This window comes from Atractosteus spatula, chromosome 1 (genome assembly GCF_055471065.1).
Source record: "Atractosteus spatula isolate fAtrSpa1 chromosome 1, fAtrSpa1.hap1, whole genome shotgun sequence".
Taxonomy (NCBI): domain Eukaryota; kingdom Metazoa; phylum Chordata; class Actinopteri; order Semionotiformes; family Lepisosteidae; genus Atractosteus; species Atractosteus spatula.
Window position 1 is genome coordinate 14,835,502 of NC_142706.1, and position 16,446 is coordinate 14,851,947.

At 35.9% G+C, this 16,446-nt stretch overlaps 1 protein-coding gene across 1 annotated transcript in view; it reads left to right on the forward strand.

The window, feature by feature from the left end:
- Positions 1 to 15,422, forward strand: part of elavl2 (ELAV like RNA binding protein 2) — a 35,586-nt gene extending 20,164 nt beyond the window's left edge. Inside the window, exons 4-7 of the mRNA XM_088922317.1 lie at positions 2,213 to 2,366; positions 5,074 to 5,299; positions 7,820 to 7,858; positions 12,762 to 15,422. Coding sequence (XP_088778443.1) covers positions 2,213 to 2,366; positions 5,074 to 5,299; positions 7,820 to 7,858; positions 12,762 to 13,092 — 750 coding nt within the window. The 3' untranslated portion in view covers positions 13,093 to 15,422. The remainder of the gene's footprint in view (positions 1 to 2,212; positions 2,367 to 5,073; positions 5,300 to 7,819; positions 7,859 to 12,761) is intronic.
- Positions 15,423 to 16,446: the final 1,024 nt, after the last annotated feature.

The following is a 16,446-nucleotide window of genomic DNA, read 5'->3' on the forward strand; positions in this document are numbered from 1 at the left end:
ATTTTAAATCCAGATTCATTTCAATCTTTCTATGCATGGATGGTTGAGCAGAATTTCTAGTTTTAAACTGCAAAAAGATTGTCAAGATAGAATATTGTGTATGCTAGCAGGATTTAGTATAATACTGTTGTAGACCTGCATTCCACATTTGTTTTTAAAATACCCAGTTTACATCCTTATTTTGAAGAAAATTAATTTAATTCTGCAGTGTATTGACTAATTACTAATTTTGAGAATTCACACCAATCATGCAATGCATATTTCTCTTATACTGTATAAAGAGCATTGGGGTAAAAATCCAGGTTTGTTTTACAGTATGCAGTTCCTGCCTTTTCATGTGGGCTTTATAAGGTCAACTTCATGTCCTGCGAGGAACTGCATTTTCATTTTCCGTTGTCTTTTTTTTGTCATCCTATTAGTGTCCACAAATAAATGAGGACACTTGTATTTGAACGTCCTCTTTTGTGTAATTTAATTTCAATGCCTGGCCTTCCTGAATAAACATACTTCCTGGCAGCATAAATGCTGATTTGTGGTCTACCACATGAACTCCAGAAATAAAGTATTTTTTTAACTACCTAGGTAATAGGTTTAATTTTCTTTCACGTGTGAATCAGATTGAGGATTTTGACCATATTGGCTGGTCTGCCGATGACCAGGCAACTGTTCAGTTTAGTGAATGCGTACGCATCAAATATGGAAGTTTACGTCCATGTGCATTCTACTAACATCCGCCCCCACAATTATTTGCTGAATAGAAGTGTAACACTAGGGTAATTTAGTAAAAAATAAGCGAAAAATCCAAGGGTTTATTTTCATTGTAAAAATGTAATATTTTTAGATTATAACCTGTAGATGCAGTAGGTTAAAAGGCTTAGGATCTGAGTGAATTAAATACAGGGTGTGCCATCTTCATACAAGAGAGATTAGAGATTAGAACAGAGGTCCCTTTAACAGGCTCTCCCATGACTGGGAGGCTCTCTTCTCCAGGGTGTTGCTGCCAATAGTGTGAAGGAATAAATGGAAGGGAGTGGGCTTCTTAGACGATAGGGGGACCCCATCCCCTTTGTGAAATGTTGGATCTCTGGGGTTCCCTCCACTACTTCTAAAGGGTGTCATGAACAATGCATGCTGAAAGGGGCAGTTCCTTTGGCAGCAGCCTGCTACATTGGCTGCTCTCGCTAGCTCCCAAGATGGTCATCACCCAGACAAGTGAACCAACTGAGAACACAAACATAAAAACAGGCCAGCATAACATGATTGTAAATAATTCCCCTCATCTGTTTTGACTGACAAAGGCAAAAGCACAAGTGTCGTAAGTGTTGCTTTTTTTTAGAAATGGCTATTTATGGGTTTGAAAACTGTCTAAAGTAGTTTCTTTCACCTCAGTCTATGAAAGCTGAGATGATCTGCTGTTGAAAATATTTAAGGCTTTACCCTTTATACCTTTTGATGAAGTTTTCACCGCACAGGTGCAAAATGTGATCATTTTTTACTGTTTTCTAGAGAGATAGAACCTTTTTTTAATAGCTTATCTTGTAAATCCATAATTTGTTGTTGTTGGACAGTGTGTTTTAAAGTACAAAATTCAGTTTTCTGCTCAGTGCAAATGGTCACTGCAGTGTGACAGTCTGTTGCCATGTATCACAGCCAGTTCTTTCCTGGTCATTCCTGGCAATCGTTTGGCTTATTTTGCTTTTCTGCTCCCAGTTCTTCAGAAAGTGGCACAGTCTGGGCTTAGGCCAGTTGTCTCCGAGCTGTAGATTCTATCCAGCAGTCTAGGATGAAACCTCTCAAGGTTTATCTTGGCACAGTGTAGGATTTGAGATCTGTTTGGCAGTGAAGATGTTCAACTTCTTGTTGAAGTTGCCTTCTAAATTGCTGTAGAAATTAGTGGTGGATTTAAAAACTCGCACTGTACTCGGATCAAGCATGCAAAAGTTGTAGAAGGAAATGCAAACTATTCCTAAACAATTATTTGAAGCGGTAATCAATTATTTTTTAAAAACAATGCATCTGGTCTTTCGGTTCTGAATTTCCCAATCGTGACTTAGTCATTGCTGAAGAGCGATATTCTAAATGTATAAAAAATGTAGCATATGAAAGATGCTAAGGGTTTTCATTTGCTAATGACTTTATCTACAGTCTTTTAAGTCCCCATTTTGTGATCGGTAAGCACTAAAAATGAACCTTGTAATTTCTTCTGCTGTAGGTGTCCTATGCCCGTCCAAGCTCAGCTTCCATAAGAGATGCAAATCTGTACGTCAGTGGACTGCCAAAAACTATGACTCAGAAAGAACTAGAGCAGCTTTTTTCTCAGTATGGACGCATCATTACCTCTCGTATTCTGGTGGACCAAATGACTGGTGAGTAGGCAGCACGGTGCCGTCTTTTTCACTTTCTCCGATTGGCAGCTAGAGTAAAATTCTGCTTTCCAATGAAGTATTCTTGCCTCCAGAATATATCAAAGGTTGTGATATGTAGTTTTGAAAATGCAATTTTCTGCTGGAAATGTTCATAAATATGCATAGATGGAAATAGATTGCAGAATGTGGAGCCAGACTTGGTAATTCCCACCCCCCTGAAGGTACGGGTTTAATGCCTGTTTCACGGCGAGTAATAAAATAAATCTACAGCTGCTATAATCTCCATTTCCAAGCTGCTGTGTGAAAATGGAGTCCCGGTGCTCCTTATAAAATGCTAATAAACAGAATCTCTTTATAGAAAGAATGAATTTTTTGCAGAAATGTACAGTATGTTCTCCGAGGCGAGGATTATGGACAAGGCTCAGACTGGTAATTGCTGCTAAGGCAATTTTCAGGTTGTTTTATTTGAGAAAGGCATGCCTGTAGGCTAGGTTTCTCACGCTGCGTTATGTTGTTGGAGGAATGTTGAATTCTGCCTTTATTTAAAATGATTCCTCAGGTTTTCTAAGTGTACCTGCGTGGAGTGTCAAATTCAGCCCATACATATTAGCTGTTGAAAAATGTTCTTGGATAGTACTGCTTGGGCCATGGTTAAAAATGTTTTAGTTTAGAATTTCATGGCTTTTTATGTATAGCTGTAAAATACAAGCTATAATGCTTGTATATTGCTTACACCATAGCAATTATATGCAGGAAAAAATGGCATCATAAGTCACTAGGCAGAATTTCTGCATTCATTTTAATTTGGCTCTTCAATCTTTCACACTTTTTCACTGGGGATATCTGTTAACATTGGAATTGGATTAGAAGCTGGACTTGACATTCTCTGATTGCTCATGCAAGCAAAAAATAAAAGGGTTCTCCAACTTTTTTTTCCCCCCTGTTAAGATGAGCAAAACATTTTTACTCCAGGTGTATTTTTAAGCACTTTTGGTTAGATTTATTGTTGTGATACATGTACACTGTATGATGTAATTTGAAGCATACAGTGCCATGAAGGTACTGTAAATACTTCCTTCTGGTATTTTTGTTGAAATACAAATGTAAACATTTTGTGAATGTTTGATGAAAACTTGATCAAACTGGACACTTAAGGGTGGGAGGTGAAATTAAAAACCCAGAATGCTGATGGCATAACTAACCCCCACCAAATAATACTGTTTGAATGCTGTTGAGCCTTTTACAGTCTTTGGATAAGTCTACCAACTTTGCACACCAGTGTGGTTCACTTTTCACATCTTTGCAAATTTGCTTAAGGCCTACTGAGCTGTTTTGGTAACTGAGAATAAGTTTTCAAACTTATTTATGCACTTGGATATACCCACAGTTACTCTATAGAAACATTTTGGCTTATTTTTAGCCATTTTCTAAAGAGCTGTGATGCTTTGCTCTTCTGTGCTGAGCCCCGTTTGTTGCTTATACAATGAAGCTGGCTTGTAGCAAGTCTAAGTATTCTTATTCAAATAATATGTATTAATCACTGTATGACTGCATTGAATTTGTCATGAAAGGATACTGGTGAAAATATTACCTAGTTGTAATTTTCAGATATGTTGCACAGATTAATTTATCCCCATGTTTTCCAAGGAGATGCAAATCAAGTTGTATAAATACATTAAATTTCTATAGTACTGTGCAAAAGTCTGTGATACCATCGAGATTTCTAGTATGCACATCAAGAATGTGTTCAAAACAACCCATATAGTAGTGCTTTCTACTTTTTTGGTTTAGGAGTACAGCTTAGTTTGGGTGAAAAGTAACCGGAACTTAAGTAACATTTCACACTAGAATAAGTTAAATGAAAATTTAATTACTACTCTAGTCTATATATGAGCGGCAAAATGATTCATATTATAAACAATAGGACAGTAGTCTTAAGGTTTTTGCACTGCAGTGTTTAATCTTACCTTTTTTGACTTTTTGAATCTTACCCCCCCCGAGTGCATAATTACTGTTATTTTTTTAAGACCTAATCATTTGTTTAATTTCAGCTGTCCTGTACACGAAGATGTAAATGCTGCTCTATCCTTGCATTGGTTTTGTGTTGGAACATCCAAACTCCAAATCAAATGCTCATGCTGTGGTTTCTAATTTGGTTTCTTTTTTCACAACAAAATTAATCTGGACCACAGGCTGACCTACTGATCCTAGCCATTTCTGTTGGCATCTGTGGAATAAAAGGAGGAAAGACTAGATATGCTGACCCCACCCTTCCAGTCCCAGTGGTACTGGAGAGTCCTGTGACTCTACTACAGGCTCTCCACTGTATTTTAACTAGAGCAGCCTGAATTTGAAATGGCAGTTTCCAATCTTTTATCATTACAGGAGAACCTTTTTGCTTGGTAGAATATCTGAAAGCTCTGACAGTATAGCTTTGTTCAATTGTTTTACAACATTTTCTCAGCAAAGGTTTTTTCCTAATTATGAATGGGCAGCAATGAACATTTTTACCCCCAGCACAAATGTAAAACGCATTTGACTGTTTTTTGGTAACATCGTTTAAGGAAACTTTATAAAAATATTTTTTAAAATGGCATTTTGTACACCCCATAAACAATTTTGAATTAGCTTAGCTTTTTGGTCAGACAGTGCATTGAAATTCCAAATTAACATCTTCCCACCTCTTCTGGTGGATTTTATTTCTTAGGGGTCTCCAGAGGGGTTGGTTTCATTCGATTTGATCGAAGAATTGAAGCAGAAGAGGCCATTAAGGGTCTTAATGGTCAGAAGCCGCCAGGTGCCACAGAACCAATCACGGTCAAGTTTGCAAACAACCCAAGCCAGAAAACCAGCCAGGCTTTGCTCTCACAGCTGTACCAGTCCCCAAATAGAAGGTACCCAGGACCCCTGGCACAGCAGGCTCAGCGGTTCAGGTAAGGCCTTGTGCTACTCTTATAGTGCCACATGTGATGGTTAAATGTATTTCAATATGACCACTCTAAATCAAACCTGATGTCATACTGGATGTTAGCAGCCTTTTTCTTCCAGACCAGAAGTGAAAAGCTTGTTCTTCATAATGCTATGAAGTGCTCCTCTCCAGACCACATTCCTAGTACTGTTTTGAATAACAGTATTGTATGTTTTTTTCCAGTAATATAGCTCAGTAGTTCAGCTACCTTTTCATTAAGAAGTTTAAAATGAGGCATTTTTCTCCACTGAAATATAATTTGTATAAGGAAGAGGGGAATGTATTTAAACAGTTTCAATTTGAAACATGTAGTAGGAGGGTAAAGTGCTGTTAAGGATGGTTCAAAAGTTCAATTTTAAATCGGGAATCGAACTTAACAACTCAAAACCTTTTAAGGTTAGTGCAATAGGCAGCTGTTTTTTCTCTGGTTAATAAACCATTTGACAATGTTTAATCATGAATGTTACACGTGTATTATGCCTTTACTTTTTAAGAGAATAAAAATTCTAAAACATTATGGCAACAGACTATACAATTTATGCATGCATGGATCTAGGCCATGGATCTCCAGCCCTGTTTCTGGGGGGGAACCTAAACTTGACTTTCCAAAAAATTTAAAATGCTTATGGTTAGCTTAGATGTGCTTTGGAAGATAAGTTACTTGTGTAAGGAATTTTTAAAGTAGGTGAATTTAAATTACTTAGTAATAGGTGTCATGTCTGTATAGTCAGTGGAAAGACACTGCCTTTTAAAGGAATAAGGAATTCATAGATTACGTTTCAAAGTCATCTGCTATCTCAACACGGTTTTGGATTTTTCCCAAATGTGCTACGGTTCAAAATTCATTTAGAAATTGATTTGTAAAATCTGCTGAAAAGGGGCCATTTAACGCTGTGGTCAGAACCAGTGAACTCTACCCATATGATATAGCCCTAGGAATATTTTGCAGATGTGCATAGCATCATTAAAGTGCAGCCACTGAGTATGTAGTGAACAATATTAAAAATGTACAATACATTGATTGACTAATTGGTACTTGAATCCCAGAACACATTGCAAAAATTGTACAATTTGTTTTTGTGAAATGGTATACTAGAAAAGGGTATCAGAACTGCTTATTCATATGTAACTTATTTCATGAAAATTCAAAATAGTTACCTTATCATACTGATTTTAAGTACTCCCAGATGTGTATTTCTTTTGCATGAGGTTTATAATCCTTGATAGCTAGTTATGTTATGGTGGGAGCAAGATTGTAAAAACAGCTTTTGCTTGGTTTTTATAATCAGATTTTAAAATCCACAGCTCTGAATGTTGCTTTTAGTTTTTCAAAACATGAATTAACTTATTTTGTAATGCACATCATGCATTCAAAGTCTGTGCTAAGCCTAAGATTATTTTTGTATATGTGCTTTCAACTGCCAAGTAGTGGACTGAAAACATACAGTAAATCCACTTGTCCAGAAAATTGTAATTGGCTGCTATAGCAGTTGCTCAAAGTGTGGTGTTCAAATAGACTGAAGACCAGGAGAGACCAGCCAGGTTGTGTGGGATGAGGTAGAATTGCATGGCACCTTGCTTCATTAGTTTGGTTGGATAACAAAAATGTTATAGCCCTGCTGGTTCTGATGCACTTAAGCACATTAACATTGGAGGAAATACTGTATACTATAAAACTTTTGAAAGGTCATCCTGTTCATCAGAAAGTAAAAGAATGGAAGGCTTGTATTTTGGAATGGAAGGCTTGTTTAGGCAACAAAACCTAAACTGATGAGAGAGCCATTTTACTAGTTGTAGAATTGTTCTATTGTATTAGTTTGACTAATAAAATGCAATGTTACATAACAGTAAAGACATTTATAGCTGGCTGCAAAGCAGGTTAATTTAATTCTTGAAATCTGGTTCTAAGAGCCTCTAATACAATGTTATCGATGTGCTGTATTGTACTCATAGGTATTACCTTTAAGTTTCACTAGAATATACCTTAAAATTGGAGAGTCATGCTTCTAAAGACTCCATTGCATTCTTTTGAAGATTTTGCTGCTGTTCTGACTTGAAAATAGGCCATAATTTTAGAACTCAGTATACCACTAATGACCATTTATTGAATTACAACAGCAGCACAGATTTAAGTAAACTATAAATGGTTTCAAACCTCCTGGGGGGTTAAGTGTTGTCACCCAAGCTTGCTCACTTAGTATGTCTAGATGGTTACATAACTGGAATGCTTCTTATGAGGCTCCAAGATGTTTTCTAGGTAAGTCTTCAAAGATGTGGATGGTTTTAGTAATCAACTGGAGAAAGTTAATCTGATATCCAGCTAACAAATTAGGTTGATAAACTGCTCACTTTGGAATAAAAAGCAGAACACACTTGGTGCTCCAGACTATGGGTTTCAAGTCCTTTGCTGTAAATTCTTCACCCTTTGAGTTCAGTTGTATTCCTGGTGTGATTTTGTTATTACTGTCTTTTTGTTTTGTTGTAGGTTGGACAATCTTCTTAACATGGCTTATGGAGTGAAGAGGTAATTACAAAATCCTGCTTTTGTGTGATACCTGAATGTTTGAAAGCGAAGTGTCAGGCATAAAGGAACAAGTACTGTAGAGGCTAATTCCACCCTAAAAAATAGAAAATTGGCTGTGGAGTTTGAAGTATAATGCAGATGGATGAACTGGTAGCCAAACTGCTACATTTCACTGTTAAATGCAGCTCACACTGACACAGCTGCCCAGTTTAAGATAACTTTGTCCATCCAAACTGGTGATGCCAAAGACAAATTTCTACCCCCTAAAACTGTAGCAAAATAAATACACATTAAAAACATCAGTTGCCCTTTCAGGTAGGACTTTTGATCCTTTATTGCACCTATGATTTCAGTCAATTTAAAACTGTACAGTGTGGAAATAAAGTAGTAGTTTATTTAATGTTTCATTTCCAGCATCTAAATCTATAAAATCTGTCAATCTTGCACTTAAGATAGTGCAAGATGTATTCTTCTTTCTAAATGGCTTCCCCTTTTTTGGAGGGAGGAGTCAAGATACTGCATGAACTATTAAAGACAAACGTAAAAAGCATGTATATTTTTATAAGGCATTGCAAAAATGTATGAACATGGTTTCTCTACCATAAGGCTGTAATTATAATGCCTAATTATCTAAACGGCTCTCAAAGGTGTTTAGTTTATAACATTTGGATCCATGAATACTCAACTAAATATAACATGATGCTCTGGTAATACTAACATCTAGAAGGTTAAACAAGGCAGAAAATATAAGGTATCTGAACGTGACAAATTTCTTAAAGTATAAGATGACTTCTTGAGAAATGCACTCTGCTTGACCTCGATTTAGTAAAGCAAATAAGATTCCTATATAGATATGAATTACTCTTGTAAGGTATAGAAATTGAACTTGTTGGATGTTTATCTTAAAACCTAGAACTAATAACCCAGAGCTTATAGAAGAACTGGGCAAAGCACTAACTTTTGTGAATCGTGGAAAATTGATAGCTGATTAGTGCATCACTGGATAATATCGATCAGTTCTATCATAAACCTTTTGCCAAAATCTAGACAATCTTAGTTTTTTTTTGCAATTAACTCCCTAAAATGAACATGGCAATTTAAAATAGTGGCCTGGTATTAAGTCGACCAGCTGTCAAAACTTTAAGGCTTATTCCTCTGGACAAAAAAAAACTTTGCTAGACATTTGTTCACTTATTGTACTGCTTAAACCATTTCATCTGCATAACTTGATGTTACAGAATACATTGTGTGGTGCCAGCTGCATCCAGAAATGAATGTCACATTCCTTCATTTTTAGAACGCATTTTAAACTGGCTTGAAATTCGCTCTTATGCATTTAGGTCTATTTATATTAGCACTCAGATCCCACAGTGCAATTGTAACTGTACACGTGCAAACCCATTTACTATAAGGCTAAAAGCAATAGAAATATTTCAAATCAGTTAATTTTATGTACTTAAACATCTCTTGTAGCCCATTCTAACTGGGTTCAAGTGTTTTCTTGTTACATTTGACATTTTGGACAAGAAAGATAATTGAACTTGAGCAAGATAGCTCTGCCAGAAGAAATCATGATGACAAAGCTTCTAGTATTTGTACATTTCTGAGACTAGATCTATGCTTTATCACTTCTGTCTCCTTCATTCCTGTAGTTTGGTTACCAGCCTTTAGAAAGCCATTCAATTAATCTACTAAAACATGATTATACTTCTATGTCCATTAAATTAGAGGTCTGAAGTGTTATTCTCATTAAGTGGCCCAAATATTAAGCTTGAGAACATTAAATGGATTTCAATTTTGAAAGACTGATTGCTAGTTCTGGGTGCCATCCAGATTAAGTTAATTTCTTGGCAACATTGCAGAGAGTAAAAGCATTATGTATCCCTTTAGCAGTCACTCCCTTCAATATTAGCTTCTTTTGTGGGTCTGTGAATTTGGCCTCTACAAACAGCACAAACAATAACTGCCAGTGCTTTAATTTGTGCTGTTAAAAGTAGCATTTGTGCTGCTTTCATTTGAGATACAAGGAATTTTTTAGAAGATGTCACTCAGCTCCTGCATTCTTTTGATGGCACAGGAGTACCAAACCAGTCTGTACCATTCAAACCTGCCATTAAAAGTAGCTTTTGTGCTGTTTTGCATTCTGGAAGTAGGGTTTTATTTTTGCATTGGGGAGATAAGGTGTCACTTAACCTGTGAAGTTAGTGTGTCCAGATGACCTTTGTCCAATTGAAACTGGCATTTATACTGCTTTGATTTGAGATCTTAGCAGCCTGTCCAACCTAATACCTTTATTTATTGTCAGTTGGTGTTTTCTACCATTGTATACCCTTTCAGTATGTAGCTTTCTGCAATTACCTTTTTTCTTTGAGATCTTATTCTCAAGCTCTTTTTAATATGTACTGTACAAAATGTTTGTTTCTGATGTGTGCTTCAAAGAAGTAGTTGGCACCATCATGAAGCATGATGGACATTTTATATATATATAGGGCAGAAAGGTATCAGCTCTGCAATAAGCTGTCTGGTTCCACAACTTTAATTTCATGATTCAGTGATCTACAAGCTCTAAGACGGCAGGAACTTAATAGCAGTGACTTTTGTGCAGTGCGGCCAGGCATTTCCGTTGCGGTTATAGATGTACTGTAGATAGTGCTTCAGGACTGTCAGGATGATAAAATCAAGATACACAGGCATAAGTGCCCACAGAAATATAAAATGAACTATTGGCTATCTCAGAAGCAAAACAGTGCTTTTAAAAGTACTCACATAGCAGAAACTTAAAGTACCTGGTTTGGATCTCCTTCCCAGTTATATGGGAGCCGAATGACATGAATGCAAAAAAAAAGCAGCATGAATGCTACTTTATAATGGCACAAAAATGAAATGGAAATACTTTTTTTGTAAGGAAGCCTACTTTACTTTTTATGTCTATTTAATATTGAAAAGCTATCTGGTATGATCATACAATGTGACTGGGTGTGCTTTTAACTTTATTCTACAAAGCTTATGGCTAAGGTGTGCTTGTTAAGATCAATTTAGATTAAAAAATATTTTTAAAAATGTGCTGTTTCTGATTTTCCCGATTTACCATTAACCACCCTGAAACTGGAAAGTCGCATTAATGCATGTACCTAAGAATTTGTTCGTACAGGCCTTTCATTAAACATTTGCAGGTTGGTGTAGGTTCACTAGTTTTTGTTTAGATTCCCTATATATTTGCTTTCCAGCAAAATAAGCTATATAGATGGAAATAACGTGTTTAACAAGACTGTCCAAGGGCATTGCATTGATAGAGCAGTTTTAGCAATCACAAATAGAACAGTACATAAAATACACATGTGACGCAAACTCAACTGGAACTGTCAGTGAAGGTTTCTTGAAACTTGCTTCTTTGGCCTGATATGTAATGGGTAAAAAAATGTTACTCGCGCTGTGGTTGGCAGAAGCTGAGAAGAATCCAATTCTTGATGACTTGCAGGCAGATCCTTTAATTTTAGTTTGGGGAAAAAATTGTTGCCTAGAGCAACTGTTGGATATTAGAAGAAACCAGCATACGCGTATGATCACTTGTGACTTTCCTCATACAGTAGTAAATAATCTAGAGTTGCTATCCGTCAAGGGTTGTTTCATCAGAATGGCACCTCGTAGTTTCCAAACAACATTCTGAACCACAGAAGCCTTCCCTGGTGACGTGTAGGATTCCTTCTGGTACTGTCGGGAGGTGTTTACATGAAACAGTAATTTGTCCATGTTGAATTGATCAGTGACCATACTTGGATGGAAGCCAGACATGACTCCAGTGGGTTAATCAAGGTTCTAAATCGTATCTCCGAGACATTGATTAGGTTTGTACTTTTTCAAGACAATCTCACAGACCTTAGCAAGAGTTTATCAAGCATGGAAAGGCATTTTCTAACGTGAAACATCTCATTTAATGAAACAGTGTTGCAAAGAATGTGAATAGCCAATATTGAAATTGTCTGATCTTTTGCTTTATGTGCATTTCCTAAGTAAAGTTACATTTTTTTTAACTTAGTCATTGAAATTGATTAATGTGGTAATCTACATTAGAAAATGTTTTTCTTCTAGAGATTATCTTGAAGGATACGTTTCTTCCAGTTTAGGTTTTGTTATACAAATTACTATTGTTTTAAAAAGATGGTGTAGCAATTCTTTATCTTCATTGTTGAACTAGTACAACATGGTTAATTATTTTACCTTCTTTTTGCTGGGATTCTCTGCCCACTCTGTACAGAACATGTTAGTTGTGCAGCAAGAAATTTGTCTAATCTTGGAAGCTAAGCAATGTTGAGTGTGCACAGTGCGAGACTGTCATTAACAGTGTTCATTTCTCGACTGGGGCCTTTCTGCACATGATGCTGCCAGATCTTGATGTCAATGCCAAACGGCATTAAGGCCACCTCATAGAGGGTTTGTAATCCTCCCCCCTGCCTTTGCCTTTGAAGGGCTGTCTTCACTATTTTTGTACATATTTCAGTAACAGGACTCTTCTCTCCTCTTTTTACCACCTTTCCTCACTTCTGAAACTGAAACACTGTATTTGGTTTTCATTATTTGCAGTCATCTTTACATGCTCATCAGGTTTTTGTTTTTAAAGAGTTGCTTTTTGGGTAATAAGTGATGTTTAGTTCCCATACTGTTGTGCTGTATCAAAATCTATTAATTGCTGTGTGTCCTGGAAAATGAGTTACCTAGGTATGTAGCTTGACTGCTTTGCAAAGCAGTTTAAGTCATTGAATCATTTAACAGTAACTTCTTAAAGCAGCTTTATCTTTAATGATTCAACTGTCACAGCCAGGTTCACAGCGCAGTATAATCAGTTTTTCAGTACTTTTTTTTTTTTTTACAGTGGTTACACTAGGTTTGTTCTTTTGTATTGCAGCAGGTTTTCTCCCATGACCATTGACGGAGTAACCAGCCTGGCCGGAATCAACATCCCAGGACATGCAGGGACAGGGTGGTGCATCTTTGTTTATAACCTGGCTCCTGATGCTGACGAGAGCATCCTGTGGCAGATGTTTGGACCTTTTGGCGCTGTAACCAACGTGAAAGTCATCCGCGACTTCAACACAAACAAGTGCAAGGGTTTTGGATTTGTCACCATGACAAACTATGACGAAGCTGCAATGGCCATTGCCAGCCTGAATGGATATCGGCTCGGGGACAGAGTATTGCAAGTTTCATTTAAAACCAACAAAACGCACAAAGCCTAATGTCTCCTCAGTTTTCTTTATACAAAAAATATAAAGGTTAACGTAAACTTTATACATTAGTAAAGAGTCTTTGTAAGTCAGTGTTATGAAGGGAAACAAATGAATATTTAGCGTCCAACAAGTGTGATTTTTTTTTTATTGCTAGTCTTTGACTCAACTTCTTAAATATCCTTTATGTTTAAATAGAGAAAATTCAGCAGGTTTTTTACCTGACATGTTGCATTCTGATGCCTTCTTTAAAGAAGGACCTTTTAAAATGTTTCAGCTAAAGTATTTTTTTGTTACATATCTGCTTTGAAAGAGTAAGTCTTGTAAGGCTTTGTGTAGTGATTTACTTTGTGTTTTTTCTGTGTCTTCATTTGCCTTTGGTGCTTTTGCCCTTAAGTGAGTAACAGAAGATATTTTCAATTCAGACTCATTTTTGTTTACATATTTATTTTGTAAAGCTATTTTTGGTTGTTGTATTTTGAGTAGGGATATGGGTGGGCTGCATAATATTGCTTATTGTAAGATTACTGGAAAACACTTTTCTTAAAGCAGTACCTTGCCAAAGAGCTAAGAACCTCTTTGATGTGGGTTTAAAAAAATCTATTTTTATAAAAAAGAAAAATTTGGAGAAACTTTTTACTGGACCTGGAACAAATATTTTGACTTGGATACTTTGAGAAATATCTTCATATGACACCTTGTGAGCTTTTGAACCTTACCAGGAAGTTTGCAATGATTGGGATTTCTGGAGAGATTTATGCTGTAAACGATTACCTTTTGAGATCTTTGTATTAACTTAAGATTCTAGAATAAGTGGCAGTGTTGGTTTCATTTGTATAATCATCATTGGAATGTCAGATCATCCTGGTTGTAATGTGACAAGCAGCTCACATTCAGTTATTTTGAAATACAGATCTTTAAAAAAAAATTACCAAGGTTACTTTAGCAAAAAAAGCATGCAAATTATAAAGTGAAAATACTTAAAAGGTTTTTTGGGGAAAATAAATCAGTTCTTCCTAATGAATTCCCTTCAGATGGAGCTCACGGTGTTTAGTGATGTACTTGCTATATTGTTAAAGACCTGTTTTGTCTGTGTATTAAAGAAATGAAAGTGGTTTGTACCTGCTTTGTACAAATAAGAGGAACGCCTGCTTAAGTGGCAGAAAATTTCGTATACGTTTTGAATGAAACATTGGAAGGATTACACCTGAGCTTAGAGCTATGTAAATAAGTGTTTTTTGTTTAATTTAAGTATATGCTTAAGTTATTGGACTTACCAATATTTTTGTGTTTGTATAAATTTTTAGTTGGGGGTGTCCCATATTTGGTTTTACTTTTGGTTTTCTGTAGGTTTACACTGTCCATTTAAGTATACAGTATTTGATTTGTCTCATGGGCCAGATTTTACAGTGCATTGACTTTGTTGGTTGTTTGGTCTGTAGATAGTCTTGCTTCCGCTATTAAAAGAAATCTATAGTGACATTGCTTATTTTCTTTTGTTTGATATATAATATATAAATGTGGTAAAGTTATAAACCACAGTTTTGAACAAATCTCCTGCCATTTTTCATACAAGTCCTCTATATATATGTATGCTGTTACAATTTACTTTAAAAGGTGTATAATGCTTAAACCACTTTGGGGGAATAATGATGCCGTTTTCTGACCATATCAAAAAAAAAAAAAGAATGCAAGTGGTTTCCTGAGTAACATCTTGCTTTTCAAATATTGAACAAATAAAGGCTGGCGGACTAGCCTAGATGCACTGATAATTGTAATGTCCTGCTTTGTATAAACTGATCAGTACTCATGCTTCCCTTATAATAAGCAGTGTGCTATGCATTGTATATTTATATTTGCATCTTTTTTTAAAACTAGAAATCAAAACTTCAGTATAGTTGACAAGAGTATATATATATGCTGTGATACACATGCTGCTGTGAGTAAGCACATTTTTCATGCTAGACCGCTCAATGCTCTTTACCAGTAAGTTACATTTATGAGATGGCATAAAGTCTTTTCCTGTATCCTTTTTATATGTATTTTTCCGAGTACAACTTGCATCTTGTAAGGAAAGCAAAAACTTGAATGTAAGGTCGTGCAGCTTCTGAAAGCATTGATGGGAAGGCATAAAAATTAGGCTCTACTCCGCCGTGTTTATCAGAACACTTAATGTGAGGTTGGTATTTATTTGAAGTTGTATATGGATTCAGTTCACATCTGTTGGGATAAAATTTCTTCTGTTAAGTATTTAAAAGGATGTACATGTTATTTTCTTTGTGTTTGGATACTTTGTATTTTTTTTCATGTTCAGTACATCAATAAACAAGTTGAAGGGAAAAGCAGCTTTTTAAGTTTTTAATTTGACTAAATCTTTGTTGTGCAAGAGCAACCATCAATCCAGTATACTTTTAATATCCATTTGAACTTTCGTTGACTTAAGTTGTTGGCAAAGTTTTTCTAAAAATAATCATTTGCCTTAAAGATGAAAGTACGTTATGAAGAAGCTTTCTGATCATACTGTAGTTTTAAAAAAAATCAATTGAGGATGTTTGTGATTGCAGTCTGAAGTGTTATCAAGTTTGGCATAATCTTGCTGAATAAGGATTGCCTTTCCCTTTGTATTGCCATGAGTTCTGCAAAAAAATTGAGGAAAAAGTAATTGTAAAATTGTGTGGGAGATTCTGCCTGTGATTCATGACTGCCTTCTATGTACTGTACCTTAGATACCTTGGTGGTGTGAAAATTGAAATCCATCTTTCCATCTTTCCAATCACGTTTTTATTGATTTTGAGAATAGGACATTGTGTATAGGAGACAAATATAAATGAAATTTATATTATATTCCAAATACAAATTGGATCAATACCAAAGTGTCTGCCATAACATGCACAAGTTATTAAATGAGTTCATTATAATCGTCTATAAATATATTGGGTCCAGAAGGAAATATTAAAATAACAGCAGATGTGGTGCAGCTTTTAAATTGCCCTTTCTACTTTGAAAAGCAGGAGGTATTTTAAGCAAATATTAATAGCCTCCTCTGGATAACATTGGATTTCTGCAAGCAGCAAGAACAGTTGGAATGGGAAGTGGAGTGTACTTCACCATTGTGTATAGTAGCAAATTGTTGTGTATGTTGAACTGAAGTTCTGTTTCCCCCTCAGTTTGCAATAAGGTCGAGACCTCAGGAATCTCCCACCCTGGGAAGCTGATGCAAGTCTGCACCTTAAGCCAAACACCTACTGGTTATTATTGTCTTCTCGATGATTGAAGAGGTCCTAATGTTAATATTGGTGATTATATCGCATGTATAAATATACTTCATACTTTTTTCTGCTACACAGTACTGTATTTAATACTGTG